Genomic DNA, 19,304 nt, shown 5'->3' with positions numbered 1-19,304 from the left:
CACTAGAGGTTCCAATACTTATATATACTGTAAAATATGTAAAGCAAAGCTTCTATTCTTGTCCTTAGTGTATCACTAACATTTTGTGGCAAAAAAATATTGCAGGGATCAATGTTTTCTCGACATTTGCACTGTATATCCATACAAATTGTTTTCATACATGTCCCGTGTGTTGATACTTTTCTTTCCTTCTATTTTTTTGTGTTTTGTTATTTGTTACTTACTAATCACCATCTTTGTGCAGTAGCCTTGTTCTTCCACTCAAGTCTTTCACCCTGGTTGTCATCATTTACTGCACACTGCAGGATACATGATCACTTTATCAACTGCTTACTTTACTTGCCAATAAATTTTTAATTGGCATCAGTACTACCAGCTTTGTCAGTGTCTGGTGAAGTAGTTTATCAACCATCTTGTTTAATTCTATCAAAATTAAGAAAAAAAATGTTAATTCCACTTCAAAGTCAACCTATCACTTGAAAGCAAACTATAATCAAACAGGAAATAATATTTCCAGTTTGGGTATGTGAATCACCCATTCTTACAGTTTTAGTAAAATGGAAAATAACATCTGAGTCTCTAGGTCAGTTGTGCCAGTTTTGGCAGAGCAGCTATATTTAAAAATATCGTCTATTTTCTGTATTGATACTACATCTTTACACACACTATATTTTGCATACATACTCAAAATGGGTCATCAGTGGAAGAATTAGTTACTTACTGTATTTTTTTAACAGAAGAATGCTTAATATAATCTTGGTTTTTTTTTTAAAAAATGTAACAAGGCAGTATCTGAGTGCATTTTAAAGTAAAATATATTTTTAGGTTCTAAAAGTATACAGATGTTCCACAAATATATTATTTAAATGTCCTAACATAAACTCATGCTCCACCCAGGTTTGGTTCCTGCATGATGCTACAGGAATAGGCTCCAGCTCCTAAAATTGGTTTGACTGAGTTCAGCAATTGAATGAATAAAATATTTTTATTACTTTTTCCTTGTCGTGTGCATAAAGAAATAATTAAAAGCAATGGATATATTTATATCTTATGAATATTGTAATATATAATATAACCATAAATAGATCAAAGTCTGCTTCCTTCACATTGAAAAATGTGCAGAATTTCTCAGTTTGAGTGGGTGGTGTGGTCTAGATAACAAGTTTGTAGGTCACTGTTTTATTTTTTGCACACTGTGTATGTTTTTTAACAAAAACCCTTCACAAATATTTCCCCTGTTGTATGAAACAAAGTATTTTTATTTGCCCTGCAATCACAAATTTGATTAAGTGGCATTGAATGTTACATTTTTCTGAATTATCATTTTTATTGTTTTTGTAATGTTATCTTATTATTCCATTACACAGTCGCATGCACTTAGAAACATTTACAGCATATTCAGTTGAATTAAAGCAGGGAAGAAACAGCTTTGAGGGAAGTATGGTGGTACAGTGGGTAGTTCTACTTTAAAGTTATTATTGCCGATGTGAGGTTTGCATATGCGCCTCATTTCTGTGTGGGGTTTCCTATAAGAACAAGGGTTTTCTCCCAAATCCCCAAAGACTTGCTGCTTAAGTTAAGTGGTGATTCCTAACTATCCCCCAGAGTAGGTTTGTGCAAATTTTTACTCTGTAAAGGATGGCATCCTGTCCAGAGCTGTCTCATTGATTACTGTATGCCCAGTGGTGGTAGGATGGACCCTGGCACCTGTGATTCTGAAATAGATTAAATAGTTTTGAGCCTATTGTTTTAGGTTATATTAAAACAACTGTATACAAGTGCTCAGTACACATAGCTATTTCTGAGTATCAGGCCATTTTTATATGTTAGTATTTGTTAAACTTTAATAAAAGTTTCATTCAAAATAATTCACCCAGCTTTAAAAGGCTGCTATAATTACTATGGCTTAATATGAAATATTGCATTTGTGTTCTTATGGAAGTCTTGGTGCTGTATTTGAAACAGCCCAATTCCATTCTTTTAATACTGTAAGTAATGCAAAATATGACCTTTATGGTAGAACACTCTGCAGTTTATATTTTCCTTATTCTGATTAATGCGTCACAAATTTTTGAAACTCACATTTTTGTAAAGGTTTCCTGTTTTTATGAGCCTCACTGTTTAGAAATTTGGTATTGTAGCTGGGCAACAATGTTATTTGTTTCTGAGTTTCTGTCTTGACTTAATAAAGATTCATTGTAGGTGTCCAGTGTTCATATTCTGGTGGAAACTCATATACATTCTTCCATGCTGGGGTACTTTTGTAAAAATGTATAAGTCGGATCTGTTGTGTTGTTTCAGTGTTAGATCCTCTATTAGCTCTTGACCATAAGCATTCATTTTGCCCATAAAAATGGCACTTGATGGGTTATTGAACAGGTTATTGAACTGCTTTCTTCTGGTCATCAGTGTATATAAAACATGTAGGCTGATTCTTGGAGATGCTGATGGGGACATTTTCTGTCAATGCTCACTTGATAGGTATTAAAACCTGCTTCCCCAAAGATTACTTGACCTGTCCTTAGTATGACTGTCATTTGTGGATTTGTTTTACAAATGGACTGCAGCTAGGTGATGCTAACCTGTGAAAATGCTAACAGATGATATAGTGTATGTGGCCATATTTAGGATAAAATTTAGATAAATTCACAATACCTTTAAGTTAGTAGCACAGTAATGTGGTAATACACAGTACTGCCTTTCAGCTGTGTTTAATTTCTGGTCTTGTCATCATTTGTTGGTACTTTATATGATCTCATATTGTTTGCACAAATTTACTCTAGGTACTGTATTTTGACTTCTCCCCACATCTCAGAAATACTCATGAGTTTAATTTAAGCGAGAATTGGTGTATGTAAAATTATGCACTGCAATGGATTGGCTTCCCAGGAGTTGTTTCTGTGGTGGTTTTGTTTCTGGCTTGATAGACTCAAGCACTATTGCATCTCAATAATGGAAAAATTGAGTAATATAAATGGAGAAAGAGACCAATGTGGGTTTCATCATGGCACAATTTATGCTGTAAAAATGTTACTTGTAATGATTAGATTTATATCTGTTTACTTTAGAATTAAGTTCAATTAATCAGGAAGTTCCTGTAATTCTGCATTAAGTTAAGCATATTTCAAAATATGTTAATGCAGTTCTGTTTTTTTCCAGAGCATATTTAATATTTATAAACTCAAAAAACATGTAGCTGAATGTGATATGTTAAATGTGAATTCTTGCCTATCATATGCCACATTAGTGAAAGCTTTTTTTTAGTTCACATAACGGTAGGCTGTTAAAATGTAAGTGTAAACCTCAGTGGCAGGCAGATGTTTTGGAGGATGAAGTTTTTCTGAAAGAATCACTTTTAGTATTATAAATTGAGTGAAAGTTTTGGGATTAAGGATTCACATAATTATTTATCAATTACAATACTTTTAAGTATCATAGATGAAGAGAATGTGACATCTAAAGTAGGATATATTTTTCATGTGATTTTGACTGACTTAAAACATAAAATGCTTCTATGTTTTTTTCTTTTTAACCATTAACTGAAACAAAGGAGCAAGACTGACAGAAGCAAAAAAGGGTAAAAATTTCAGTCCACCTCATTTAATTAAGCCACTCAGCCAGCTTCCCTTTCAATTTAATTTGTGTTCATTTTTTAATTGTGTGCTGTCAATTAATAATAATAATAATCTTTGCATTTATATAGCGCTTTTTCTCACTACTCAAAGCACTCAGCAATTGCAGGTTAAGGGCCTTGCTCCAAGGGTCCAACAGAGCAGAGTCCCTATTGGCATTTGTGGGATTCAAACCAGCAACCTTCTGATTGCCAGTGCAGATCCCTAGCCTCAGACATTTGATGTACGCATAGGTTAGGACTACTGCAGTCAATAAACGCTAGTAGCACATGAAGAACAAATAAATTTTTTTTTTTTTTTTTGGCCATTAGCTTGTGTAGCTCTTGTGATATGCAAGCATGTCCCCACACATGTTTATAATTATATTTGTGGTTAGCATGATTCTTACGTTATGATTCATTACTCCACCCATACAAATCTTGGATGTTTCACTTTTTAAAAAGTGCTTTTAGTTTAAAATATATTATAAAATTGGAGCATACCCTCAGCATAACACTGTTGTCTAATGGATCCAGCATCTTAGGTTTGTATCCTGTGCCAAGTAATTGTCTATATTTAGTTTTCACATTTTTCCCATGTAACTGGCAACTCCAATTTGTCTCCGTTGTGAGTGAGTGTAGTGTATGTGTTTATTTTGTGTCCTGTTACGACCTGAGGCTCTGTAAAGAGATGGATCCTGCCAGTGCTGCCAGGATATGCTATGGGATCCACTCAACCCTGAATTAAATAAACAAATTATAGAACATTATATGTTATTCTTTGAAAAGATTTTGTTTCTGAGTCTCTCATGCTAATTATGATATATGTTCAAAATAGTACTCCCGTAAACTAAAACAAAAGAAGGAGGATTCTGCGCACAAATTGGAAAAAAGAATCCTTATTTATACACTAGACATGTCTGATATGATATAAAGGTTTGTTTTCATGTATTTAAACAGCTGTGCAGCTTTACTCTACATTAAAATTCCATAATTTCATTTTTATCAATTGAGCCTTTATAGCCATGAGACTGCATTCCAAACACTCAAAACAATCGCATCTAACTTGGAAGAAGAGGTGGCTTTATGCTCTTTCTACCACCATTGTAGTCAAGCTCTAAGTGTCAGGGGTCATCTTGCGCTACTAGAGTAGAATCTGTCTGCAGGAATGCTTCTTGTGTGTCTTTTCATACTAGTTCATTTAAAAGGCAGTTGCTACAGCAGTCAGCACCTAAGCTAAAGAGTTGTTTTGGATTACATAGGGTTACCAGAAAGTCAGTGGGGATTCTGCAGACACATAATTTTTTTATGATTGCACATGTTGGTAATGCGTTCTGAGATTTTGTGCATTTTGAATTTGTTCCAAGGATACAAATTAAGCTTCAGTACACCTTGCTTTACCTAATTCTGTCATTGCCCTCTAAGGCCTACATGGGATTTATCTGCCAATCAGTTAAGTACCTCATTATGAACAATTTTTACTAAATACTTTGAAGTTGCAACTGCCAGTATGAGACCTTTTGGAAGTTAAGTTTTTTGCAGCCTTTATTATCTTACAACAGTATAATAAAGATTACATTTTGTATGCTTTTTTGTTGTTACCAAGTGTAATATTCCAGAAGAAGATACTATTGAATTTTCTTTATTTTTATTGTTGTTTAATATCAAGCACATAAAGCACATTAGCTAATAAAACATCACTCTATTTATCTCTTTCAAAGCGTTACAAAAGCTGAATTACTTCACAAGTGTTGCTTATTGTTAACGTGCCATTTCCTCTAAAATTGGAATTGTATTGCCTACAGAGTAGTTTGCGAGATAATAGAATGGCTATGTGGTTTAGACAAACATGATTGAACAGCCTTCAGGCCAGAACAATGGTGCTAATAGTCTTCTTGTTACTCAGCTTGCAAGGGAAAAAGGGAAGGAAAATTACACAGCAGGAAATAAAGGTTAACCTGCACAGGCATGACTAAAGGTGCACTCATTGTTTGCCTTACTGTTCCAGGATATTTTCAATTATTTCTTTCCAAATGGCCTTTTAATCACTTAACACATGAAGAGTTTTTTGTTGTTAATTTCTTCTGCATTTAAACTGGAAGAAAACCAACAGTAAAACATATAACACAACGGAAATAAAGCAGTAAGCTTTTTTTTTACAGTCGTTACCAGTAAGAGGTGGGTATGTGGACTAGCAATTCATTCTTCATTTAAAGAAGTGGATAATCTCCTTCTTCATTACTCCACTGTCGAGAAATTGCTGACTATTTTTATATGGCAGGGGTTGCCAACTCTGATCATGGAGAGCTACAGTGACTACATGTTTTCATTCTAGCCTTTTTCATAATTAATGAGTAGTTTTTGCTAATAATCATTTAATTTATTTACTATTTAAGACAGACCCTTTAAATCAGGGCTGTGCAATGTCAGTCCTGGAAGGCCACAGTGGCTTCAGGTTTTTGTTCCAACCCAATTGCTTCATGAGTAATCAATCATTGATGATGAAGCATTTATTGCTCAGGTAACATTTTTCTGCTTCATTTTAGTTTTCTCTCTTGTTAACATTTTAAATCCTTAATTGCTTATTTTAGTCTTGAACAGCTGTATTCATTGTTTTAACTGCTCCGTATTAACAATAAGATGCAGCAGTTCTCCACCTAGGTAGGAAAACTGAAGAGAATATGAAGAACTGAAAATTGCTCATCTATTTAGGCTTCATATCACTTGGATGATATATGTATCATCAGAAAGGAAAATAAAATCTTTGATTTAAGAGTGAACTGACAGGGTATAGTTGAAACACTAAAAAGAAATGAAATTAAATAAGATCTGTTATAGGTGAGGATTGGCTTCTTCTTAAGTAATTGGATTGGAACAAAAACCTGTAGCCAGTGCGGATATCCAGGGTTGGAGTTGGCCACCCATGTATATGGTGTTGTTGATGAAAAGCATTGAAAAGATCATTGAGGCAAATCATCCTTAAATGTTAATCAAAGTGGTTCCCAACCAATACTTTCTCTGTGATTATTATTGAAAGTAATGTTTTCAAAGGTACTAACTTATTTACTATTCATTTTCCATGTTTTAAAATGATATAAGATGTTAAAACATATTATTACAGATATTTTTCAAGAAATAAATTTGACATTCTATTTACAGATATTGGTAAATGGTATCAGAAGCTTTTGAAGATAATTGTTATACGCCAATGTGCAACTTGTCCTTATTATGACAGATTGGTGTCATATGTTAACAAATAAAAAAGTCATTAATGAGTCCATCATTTGATTCTGCTTCATCCAGGGTCTACTCAGGATAACAATTAATGAAAGCTGTATTTGCAGGTGACATAAGCATGCTATGCACACACACGCACACACATACACACTTCATTATACAGAGCATGTCTTTAGTTTGTGGGATTAAACCACAGCAGAGAAAATACACACATGTGTCTAACTCATATAACAGATAACTATGCATCTTTTCTAGCCCAAATATTTTTTGTTAAAGAAATAGATATTGCAGTTAAAGGTGTTATTATGTTATTTTTGAATGTACATACAGCAAAGACAGCAAGAGTGTAGCAGATATGTCTGCTGTCTGGCATTGTTTGAACTATAGATTAGGTACTTTCTTTTTGGCCTCTCCGTACTATGTCCCAATAGTAAAGGTATTCTTTGTCACCAGATGTAAATATTATAATGGAACCCCAAAGCATCTTAAGAAAAATCTACCACACAATTCAAATTTTTCTTTTTTTTTTGTTGTATTCTTCTTTTTTTTAACTTTCTTTACAAGTGTCGTTTTTACTCCTGTTAAATAAACTCTGCTGCCTTTCACACTCTTTTTATACTACTACTGTTATTAGCAATACAGAGACCTGAAGTGTCATGAGAGGCAGCTATTGGTAAGCAATCAAAGCCGCATGACAATCACAATTAACAACCACTGTGTTGTAAAATTTTTAATCTCTTTGTTCTTTTATGGTTTAACATTTCTCCCATCTACCTATTTGCACTGAGGTGTTAAGCACATCTTTAGATAGACACAGGAAACATTTGACAATGTTTTGAACTTTATTTCAGTTTAAATCTGTTCTTCCCGTCTTAGTTTATGCATCTATTGGGTGGTCTGTGCTCTCTGAATTTCCTTCATTTTTTGTATTAATACATTGCTTGATTGCATTGTATTTAAACATTGTTTCATTGTTTTGCTATATCTTTTATTGAACCATTTGGAAGAATTAAGTTGATAAGACTGGCGAGCTTTGTTAGGCTGAATTGTCTGTTTTTGTCTAAATCATTCTGTTGTTCCAATATTCTAATGTGTTGCTGTTTTATTATTACGTTTTGTTAAGAAGACCAAATTCTAGTCAGTTCTATGTCTGCATGAATCATAAATGAGTCCCAGGGGCTTAATATTGGAACATGCTGAAAATAATGTCTATGAAGAGGGTTAAATATTAATTCCACAAGTACAATGTACATGGTTTGATTGCATTGTATTTAAAATCATTGTTTTGTTGTTTTGCAACAGAATGTCAACTCTTTAAGCAAGCCTTGTGTTGTTGTTTTATGTTTTTTCTTTACATTGAATAGTGCATAATTTACAGTCCTACCTTTGTCAGTCATCATGAAGAATTAGACTCAAGGATGGGTTCTTGCTGGAGTTTCTGTAAAGTTATGTTGTGGCATTCTCTGTTACTGTTCTGGGAAAATGGGTATTGAGCATTCTGTTAAGGAAGACAGGCAGGCCTAGATGAACTGTTTGACTAGTTTCTGCAAACTGGATGTTTGCTTTTAGCTGCCCAATCCTTTAGCCTTCTTTGAATGATTGTTTTAAGGAAAAGTATTACTGTTTTTTCACTTATTTTATAATATACTTAAATCTAAACTTAGTTTTTCTCAAAATCGGTCTTCTGAAATTATATTTACTTTTTAATGTGTGACATTGTTTTTTATGTGTGTGTGTGTGCATCTCATCAGCAGAGCTTGTTTCTAAAAAATGTAAAAATAGCCTGTAGTGTTTTTTCCCCAAACTTATTGGGTACTTGAATGCTAGGAAAAGCACCACTTTGCAGCAAAACAGGAAATTGTATACTCAGCATGAACTTTCCTTCGGGAAACACTGTGTCTAATTGAGCAGAACATTGCTCAGTGAAAATACCACTTGTGCTTCTCTAGTGTACCTTCTGGGGAGACAAGAAGACGTTTGTTTAAAGACACAGGGCACCTCTTCAGAGTCAGATTTTAAAAGGAAGTGTCACCTTATAACTGCTGAGATATCTCTTATAGATTTTATATGCAGATGTATTTAATTAATTATTTCTTTCTCTTGTTTCTAGGGATCACATTTATACTGTTGATATGGACACATCACACTCTGATGAAATATATTTCAACAAAGTAAGTGGATTAATACTTTTCTGAGGCAATTATGTATTTTCATTAAGTATAGTGAATATTCTACATCCCCCAACCATGAACAATTTCATATTTTTAGGTTACATGTTGGAATTGTAGCATATTCAGAGTTTCGATTTATCACCCATTGTATATTACAAACACAAAAACAGTGTCAAAAAGAAAATAAAATTCTGAATTGTTGAAAGGAAATTAATTAATTCAATACTTAAAATTCTCACTTCAGTTATCACTTCAAAGAAAAGCGTTATCATCTGGACATTGCACTTTTTGATCACTATTCATAAAATAACTTCTTGCTTTGATTTGGGGCATTTGCTTCACTTTCATTTCATATTCCTGACACTTATTCCCATTTGGAAAATGGTCCACACTTTGACTAGGCCATTACAGAACATTTACATTTTTGCTCTAAACACATTGCTTGTGTTTTTTTGAATTATTGTTTACCTGAAAGATTACTGTTCCCTAGAGTCCATTGATTTCAATAGCTTTTGCTGCATCTATTTTGTGCTGTATGTTTCAAAATTGTTCTTGATATGAGCCAAAAAAGTCAATATACTGTAACATGATGCTGCCATAAACATGTTTCCTGGCAGGAATTATTCCAAAATATATTGGGTTCTTCACTTAAATCAAATGTAGAAATGTCAATTTTAATCTCATTGCACCTTGCAGCCTTCTTCCAGATGACATTGACTCTTCTACTAATTTTGTATTAAACTATGGTCAAAATGTATTTATATTTTTTAACTGTAGATTTTGTGCAGAATTTCACACAGTAACACAATAAACTGGGAAAGAGCCTGACTATAGTCTATGAATACAGTGAAAGTACAGATAGGATAGGTTATAGAATTATTTTGATTATTAAAGTAATATCATTCAAGCCATGTTCTGTAGAGAACAAGGCAGTGAACTGCAGATCACAAATTGGTCAGTTCAGACTCCCCTACTGAAATACTTTACCATTTGGTGTGTGTCATATTGTTCAACTAGTCCAACTCATGAAATACTAAAATACAATTTTTCTATGCAATAGTGTTTTACAAGTCACTTTGGATAATAAGCTGAATGAGTCAATGAGTAAATGCATATTCTATTTTTAACTTGACTAATATTATAATGAGGTCTTTTAAAGGATAAATGGTATAATTTATTGTACATTTCTGTTTTAAAGATAGCCATAATGGTAAAATTAATATGTACTAAGAACTACCCTTTTCAGCTTCATTCTGAGTTGTAGATTTTTCGAGAATGAAAGCTACATATTCTTTAAACACGTTAATGCACTTTTGTTGCTTTATCTGAAAAGGGGGCTTTCAAATAATCAATTATTAATTAAACACAGCATGAGTGTAGCTGAGTAGCTTGGCTAAGATTCTTCTGTCCTTTATTGGAAAGGATTGTGTATTAATCTTGTGAAAGTATTGTGCTCATTACTTTACCTGCAGAGAAAGATTACCTTGAATAAGAAATGTCATTGTGTTTTTGACATGATTGATGGTTCTTTCTCTCTCTCTTTCTTCCTCTGTGTGTCATCTGTGCCCCTTTTCATAGAAACTTACATGGAAATCAAAACAAGCAGATGTAGATACTTGTAGAATGAAGGGGAAGCACAAGGTAAGTAGCTCTGTTTTAAGGGGCTACCACAGTGAGCACTTAAGTGTCTAAAATAACCTATGTGTCTGGCAGTCACTCTTTTATTTACAGTACATGTAGGTAACTGATAAACACCTCTTAGAATTTACTTTTAACTTCATTTCATTTAAAAAGTGACTTTCCAGCCAAAACATTTTGGTTATCTCTTGAATATACTCGGGGGTAATGACAATGTTCAGATTACCTGTATATGAATATGTCTACTTACTTGTGTTATAAACATGAAACATCAGCCTGTTTCTTTCTTTTTATATATAAGTACTTTTACACACATGCATCAAAGATGATCAAAGAATACTGTGCCTTAAATACACAAGAAAGTATGTCAAAAAGCATTCATATCATAATAGTAGCATAAACAAAATTTTTACATATGATTGGTCTCAGTAATTTTTCACTGTTGCTCTCATTTCTCTCTCTCTCTCTATATATAAACACCTCAAACAAGTCTCTCTTTAGTAGAAAAAGCAAAAAAGTTTTTTGGAAATTGGTCTAAGATTAAGTCCACCACATATTTATGAAGTTAAAAATGAGCTGGTCATTCAAGACACACTCACTTAATTCAGCAGTGTAGTCTTTTGTGGGTAATGGTGAAAAACAAATTGTCAAAGGAAGACATTTTTAGCAACCCATTGATATTAGGGCATTAATTATTGTATTTGGGTTTACAGTGATTATGAGTATAGGATAAAATAGAAAAATATTATAATTAGATTATTTATACTTTTTACTATAAGAGGGTCAGCTCAAGTTGGACGGTTGGGAGACAAAGTCAGAGAGGCGAGATTGTGCTGGTTTGGACATGTGCAGAGGAGAGGTGCTGAATATATTGGAAGAAGGCTAAGGATAGAGCTGCCAGGGAAGAGGAAAAGAAGAAGGTCTAAGAGAAGGTTTATGGATGTGGTGAGAGAGGACATGCAGGTGATGGGTATAACAGAACAAGATGAAGAGGACAGAATGATATGGAAGAAGATGATCCACTGTGGCAGCCCCTAACGGGAGCAGCCGAAAGAAGAAGATACTTTTTACTATAATGTTTTAGTAAAAATGTATTGTAAACAAGCTAGTGGTATAATGGCATAAAACAGATTGAAATGCTGTTGTATGTGAGATCACGTTTATGTGTGTTTCAGTGACATTTAGCAGTCTGATCTCTGTAACATTTGGTGTAATAAATTTCCCTTTGAGCATGTGGACAGTTTGTCAGTCAGTCAGTCATTTTCCAGCCTGCTATATTCTAACACAGAGTCACGGGGGTCTGCTGGAGCCAATCCCAGCTAGCACAGGGCGTAAGGCAGGAACAAATCCCGGGCAGGGCGCCAGCCTACCGCAGTGGACAGTTTGTTCATTAAGTTAAACAGAAAATGGCAGAAATGACTGTCATCAGCATCAGGGCTGCATCTGCCAATAAACTAACTCCTGAAAGACTAATGGTACTAGAATTGAAACTGTCATTCGTTTTGTTGCGTTTCTTCAAAGGAGTGGGAATGATGAGGATTTGATTATTATAGGCATTAGTTCTGCAAATGATGAAGGATGTTTCTTTCTACATTAGTAATTTGCTCTGGTCCTTTCTTTTTAGGATGAATGTCATAATTTCATCAAAGTGTTACTACAAAAAAATAACGACACACTTTTTGTGTGTGGGACAAATGCCTTTAATCCAGCATGTAGAACATACAAGGTAAGTGTTTTTGTTATTGCTAGAAGTGTGATATGTATTATCATATTAATGTTTCACTTTAAAAAATATCAGTTATGTAGACCAACATTTAAATGTTTATGTTTGAGTTGCTGAACATATAAAAAGTGGAGTATTTTTTTATGTATAGCAATACTGATTCATTCATTCATGTTAGTTACCAAATGAGTAATGGAAAACTGTGGCAGTTCAGAGGTTCACACAACATTGTTAAGAATTGGATAGGAATTACATTCCTTACAGGGCTAATTATTTCCATGTAACCTAAGAGTCTTATTTCAAAGACTTAGAAATGACTATAAATGTACATACAGTATGTCTTCCTGTTGAATAATGGTTATTTATTTATTTGTTTTTCTGTTATTGCAGAAAAGAAGACCACTTAGCCAACACTTAAGTGCCACTTAACAAACTCTTAACTGCCTTGAAATTATTTTTTTTAATTGCAATATACAGTGTTTATGAAAGCCACCTCCTTACTTGAAGCATCTGAAATAGATCGGCCTAATATGTGGTGCTAAAAGTAAAGAGCATGTGTCTGTATCCCTAATCTTAAAAAAAGATATGCCCCTGCCGAAGAGAGCTTCTGGAAATTGACTTTTTCTTGTTAGTCAAGATTATTAAACAGGAACATCTGTTTATGTGGACTTCTGATATTGCAAAGTTAGTATTACAAAATAATTTCAATCTAAATGTCCCTCCAGCACAATTTTAACTCACATCAATAAATAAATCCATAAAATTAGAGTAAATTATTCCACATAAAAGCCAACCTCACTCTGACAGAAACATTGCAACAGACATTCATTTCCTTTACATCTTGGAAGCTGCTGTGAATACATACAATTTTGCCTTGAAGAAAACAACACACTTATCCTTTTTTCTTTATTATATCTTCCTGTGCATTAATCATTTAAAATTTTTTTCTTTTGATTGTTGAGCTTTGAGAATCCATGGGGAATGCAGTGTTTAATGCATTTTCTCTCAAACTTGCATATAATAAAATGTCTAGGTTTTCCTCAAACTCAGATTAGAATTTAATCTAATCATCTACAGATGCAGAAATAGCTAATTTACAGTAAGTACAACTGCCAACTTATATATATAATATATATATATATATATGATAGAACTACATACTAGAATTTATATGTACTGTATATTCTAACTATCCCTAGAATTTGATTGGTTGTCTACCTTTAACTTCTTGCTAATAATACTGAAATGTCTGGCCTTCCAATAAACAGTCTCATTCCATAGCCTTTAACACCAAAGTAAACTCTTCATAAAATGTGGCGTTAATTTCTCAAAGCAAGGGGCAGCAAAATGACTAAGTTACACTATTTTTAGCTTTCATTAGCCATGGTATGTATGCTTTCATTAACAGATACATTTTAAATGTAAGAATTTGGCTGGTTTAATGTTTTCTCAATTGATTTCAGGGAAGGGAATCATTTAAATTAATTGATTGAATAATTATTAAATATTTGCATGGAGTAGATTAAATAAAAAATAACCCTCAAAAACACAATTGTTAGTAAGCAATGGGAAAAACTTATAAAGAGAAAAAAAACACGAATTTGAGTAAGAACTAGAAAAATTATTTTTTACTTCAAATATAAGTTTGCTTATTTCCTGATTTGTGTCCAATACAAAATTACGTATATCAGTACCAAAAGGCATCAATTCTGGTTGCTTTTCTGTTCTCTTTAGTGAAATTAGAACAGAATGGCAAAGTAAACAAAGTGTGTTGAATAAGGCTGTATTATGAAATGAAGCTTTATAACCACTGTACAGCAAGCAGTTGGTCAAAGAAAGAAAACAATAAATATTTTAAGCAAAAAGATACGTCAAGGGCAGCTGAACACACATAGTCTTATGGCAGCCGGTGTTGCTCATAGCAAGAAAATATTCAACATCACGTAGGACCTAATTTTACTGCATACGTGATAGGTGTCAAATGGAAATAAAGCTGCAAATTAAGTTTGGAGTGAGCAAGTGTCAGATGATTTGGTAATTAGGAGAATACTTGAAATTAGCAATGACGTTAAAATTCAGTTTCAGGAGATGAAGTGTGGTGTGCTGACTTTAGCAGTGATGCTTTAGTTTTCATATTTTTTAAATACTGCTTGGATGTTTTTTGTTTTTTGCTTCATTCCTAATGCTACTAAGACAGACAATAATACTGAAATAATACTCAGTAAGAGATTCACCTTCCATGAGATTTAATGGAAAATATTGTGTTTAGATCTATACAAAAGATGCAACATAATATAATTTGCAGTTCAAACCAATAGAGGAGAATGCACCAGAGACATAGTGAGTATTATATATAAAATTGTGGTGCTTAAGAAGAGAGATTTTAATATGAAGCCAATTAATTATATCAAAAAGAATACAGATAATCCAAAGTATTTCACTGATTAATCACAAATATTATTAAGTTATAGATACAGTGTCCTGAGCCTGACTCCATTCTTCCAGTTACTGTGGGGTCTTTTCTTAGGGTTTTCTCCTACACTTCGAAAGACATTCAGGTTAGGTTATTTGTTCACTCAAATTTGACTCCGGTCTTAGTGAGTGTGGGTGTGCTTGGCTTGCAGTGGACAAGTGTATTGTCCAGGGTCGTTTCCCACTCTGTGCCCAGTTCTGCAGGGATAAACTCTGGTCACCCTTCAAAATTGAATTAAATTAAATTGAGTCTAAGTATGCATGCATGTATGTTTGTGTGTCAAAATCAGTGTACTTATTTTATACTTAACATAGGGGAGGGCGACAGAACAGGACATCACAAAGTACAAAGCTTCCTTAGAACTAAACTAGGCACTTCACTGTACCTGCTTATTCCTCTGAATACCAGCTGTGGTTGCTTTAACATATACCCATCATTCTGTGTTGAGAAAGCACTCTTCTATTAATTTCATCCTTGCCCTTTATTCTTCCCACCGGTTCCCAGGTCCACGTCTAACATAACCAGTAGTGAGTTTGGACCATAGGTGTGTTTAAACCCCAGCCCCAGTCACTTTGATCTATTCTCTTTAGTCATTTCTGGAGTTAAGGATATATCTATATAGCCTCAGAAAGAAAACTGAAGTGTCCCCAACAGGCTTGGCTACAGCATTCTACCTGTGTCAACCAGACTCAAAATAGATGTGGTCTGACGCTAAATTAAACCTCTTCCAGGATCACTTTCAAGCCAATGCTCAGAGTCAATTCCAGGGTCAGAGACAGCCCACTTTAGCTACAGAGTCAAAAGGCCAGAAGATTCTGGTGTCACCTATTAATGCAAAACACGATTCTATCTTCCTAGGCTAGGCAATCTGTGCAGTTTGAGCTGGTGGGTCCCAATAGTTAGTCTCTTTTTTTGCTGTTTTCTTAATGTTTACATACAGGGGACTACTACATGCAGGATGCAAGGTTTAGCAATCCCTAGTGGATCCTTTCTTGTCACTAAGGCATGTAGCAGTGTTCTGTCACTGCCAGAACAGAGGTCTATTTAACTAATCATCACTCCCTATTCCCCCTTTTTGTGTTTTTTTTCTGAAGAGAAATTTAATATGAGCATCCCTTGCATCCTTCATAACGGAAATCAATTTTATTTACTATACGAAGGTTAAGGAATTTCATTTAGGTTCTTCTGTACATTGAAACAGGGGTTCAAATTAAACCCATGACTTTGTTGACTCATTTTATACCCCTTAGTTAACAGTTATTTAACCTACCGTACATGCAGATGTAGTTTTCATACAGTATATGTAAAACATAAGATTTTATTTGTACAATGTAAATGAAAACAAGCTTAGCAGAAAAAAGCTAATGGATTCTAAGGGGTGGGAGAGAGAAAGAGAGCAATGCTATTTCTATTTTATCCCTTAAACCCCAATAACCATTAGTGACAACATAACAATACGGTTCATAGCTGTAGCACTTGCCAATAGTATGAAATCTATGTCAATGTACATGTCACATGTATAATGTACTAACTTAACCTAAGACTACAAAATGTCAACAACAGTTAAAAACTTTGTGAACTGGAATGGCAAGGATCTCAATCATGAATTATGAGAAATAAAGTACTCTCACACTTAACAAGTCTAAATGCCAAATATTTTTGCAAGAGACTCACTTATTAAGCAAGAACCAGTTTCGGTTGCAATGGGAGTGGTCTGGCCAAATTCTTCACTCTAGCTATAGAAAAAAACCTAGGGGTGTGGGAATCTTAATACATAGAACTTTCCCATTTGTAGTGTCAGATGCAATATCTGATTTTGAAGAGCGATATGTCAGGATGACGGGCAATTTATCTAAAGGTAAAATGATTTTGATTAATAACTATGTACCTAACGCGGATAATAGAGCTTTTTTTCCAAAATGTATTTGCATCTATCCCTAATTTGAACATAGTTTGTAACAGATCATAACTTTTCTAACCCATGGAGGTTCTTAAATTCTAACCTAAGAGCATATTCCCTCTTCTCATATGTACATCATTGTTACTCAAAAATTGATTATTTCCTCATTGACAATCATTTTTTGCCCACTATTAAATCTTGTAAGTACAACACTCTCATTATCTCTGACCATGACCCTCTCATCATGAAGCTTACATTACTGTGTCCTACACACACATCCTGTAGCTGGCAACTTAACCCCCTGTCATTAACTGATGAGAACTATACAGAATTCATATCCAAGCAAATTGATTATTTTCTTGAGATAAGTGTATCCTCAGAGGTCTCAGCAGGTATACTGAAGGTATTTTAAGAGGACAAATTATTTCATATATTTGTAACAAAAATAAGCTGGAATCAAGAAGGCATCTGAGTTAATCAGTGAAATGACCAGAATAGACCTAAAATGTACCAGGTCTACAATTTAGGCACTCTAGAAAAAGTCAAGTTTTGCAATCACAATTTAACATCTTGACTACTAAAGAAACAAACAGCTTTTCTTTAAATTGCGATATTATTATTATGAACACTGAGAAAAGGCCAGTAAGATCTTGGCCCAACTAATCCACAATTTGGAAATCTGTAATGCGATAACGGTATTTAAAAACACAGACTGAGATAAAATTATTAACCATAAAAATATAACTGACACATTTAGAGAATATGATAAGCCATTATATTCTTCTCTGTTTAAAGAAGATATCACACAATCTAATGAGTTTCTTGATTCATTAGAGATAACAAAGCTAGATACTCTTAGTGCTGCAGAACGGGATAAACCTCTGACACTTTCAGAATTACTAGATGCTATAAACTCACTTCAAAGTGGGAAAGAAACCAGCCCTGATGGCTACCCAATAGAATTTTATAAAAAATATCTCAAATAAGTTAGCTCCACTATTATTAGCAATGTTTATAGAAGCTAAAGACAAAAAAATTCTACCTCAAACTTTTCACCAAGCATTAATTACCATCTTTCTCCAAAATACTAGCCATAAGACTTGAGAAAGTGCTACCTTAATATCACAAGGCAAACCGGATTTATTAAAGGCAGACACTTAACTTCTAACATTTTTTTAATATAATATATACACCCATTGTATCTTACATCCCAGAGATCTTAATATTTTTAGAAGCAGAAAAAGCATTTGATATGATTGAATGGGACTACCAATTCACCACATTGCACAAATTTGGATTTGGCCCAAACATATGTGCATGGATCAAACTACTTTATACTAATCCAGAAGCCTCAGTTTGCATTAACAACATTACTTCAAACTAGAACATGGCACTCGACAAGGATGCCCCTTATCACCTTTGCTCTTTGTAATCGCCATTGAACCGTTGGCTCTATACTTTCTGAACGCATCAGAGAAAAAGGAGATTTTCAGAACGACTTGAAAAGAAAATATCACTATATGCAGATGATATGATACCTTATCAGACCCACAAAATTCTATGCCAACATTCCTAAAAGCATTAGCAGATTTCTAAAAGATATCTGGACTTACAATAAGTTGGAATAAAATCATGCTTTTTCCAGTGAACTCTCTAGCATGTAATATCAGATGGGACACATTTCCATTCAGTTTAGCAGATCAGTTTATATATCTAGGGTTAAATATTACAAGTAAATATAAAGCTCTTTTTCAACAAAATTTTGCTGTCTGCTTGGAAAAAATTAAGCAAGACTTGACTAGAGGGTCTACCCTCCACCTTACATTAGCAGGGATAATCTACATTGTTAAGTTGACAATCCTTCCCAAACTGCTCTTCCTATTTCAGAGCATCCCCATATATATTAACAAATCATTTTTTAAGAAATTAGACTCAATCATAACTTCATTTATTTGGAATTGGAAACATCCAAAGGGTGACTCTACATTGACCTAAAGCAGGAAGGGACATGGCATTACTCAGCTTTCAATTTTATTAATGGGTGGCAAATATACAAGCTATAAAGACCTGGACATTGTCACAAATTGATGAATATCAACAAGACTGGTCTGCATCAGAAAAAAATAACTTGCAGTACTGCTTTATATTCCCTGCTCTGTGTTCCAGTTAATACAAACTACCTTCATTACACTAAAAATCCAATTGCCCTTCATTCTCTCAGAATATGGAACCAATGTAGGAAGCACTTTAAGACAGAAGAAAACTTTTATCTGTTGTACCTCTACATAACAACCACCTTTTTCCACCCTCTCAAACATATACACTATTCAATGTCTGAAAAATGTCCGGGATTGAAACACTTAGAGACTTGTATATAGATAATGTCTTTGCATCCTGTTTCAAACACAACTTCTCATCAACACAATTCCTCCTATACTTTCTGGATTGAAACTTTGCTAAACAGAACCTGCCCAATTTTCCTCACCTTCCACCTTGTTCTGTTCCAGAAGAATTATTTACAATTTACAATTTATAAAAATATTTTAAAGTCT

At 33.8% G+C, this 19,304-nt stretch overlaps 1 protein-coding gene across 4 annotated transcripts in view; it reads left to right on the top strand.

Moving 5' to 3' along the window:
- Positions 1-19,304, top strand: part of sema6a (sema domain, transmembrane domain (TM), and cytoplasmic domain, (semaphorin) 6A) — a 152,010-nt gene that overhangs the window by 70,127 nt on the left and 62,579 nt on the right. For all 4 annotated transcript variants that reach the window (XM_039758967.1, XM_039758965.1, XM_039758966.1 and 1 more), the window contains 3 exons: positions 8,958-9,018; positions 10,597-10,659; positions 12,281-12,382. In XM_039758967.1, coding sequence (XP_039614901.1) covers positions 8,958-9,018; positions 10,597-10,659; positions 12,281-12,382 — 226 coding nt within the window. The remainder of the gene's footprint in view (positions 1-8,957; positions 9,019-10,596; positions 10,660-12,280; positions 12,383-19,304) is intronic.

The sequence above is a fragment of the Polypterus senegalus genome, chromosome 7, assembly GCF_016835505.1.
Source record: "Polypterus senegalus isolate Bchr_013 chromosome 7, ASM1683550v1, whole genome shotgun sequence".
NCBI classification, from domain to species: domain Eukaryota; kingdom Metazoa; phylum Chordata; class Cladistia; order Polypteriformes; family Polypteridae; genus Polypterus; species Polypterus senegalus.
This window is presented reverse-complemented; position numbering and strand designations above follow the sequence as displayed.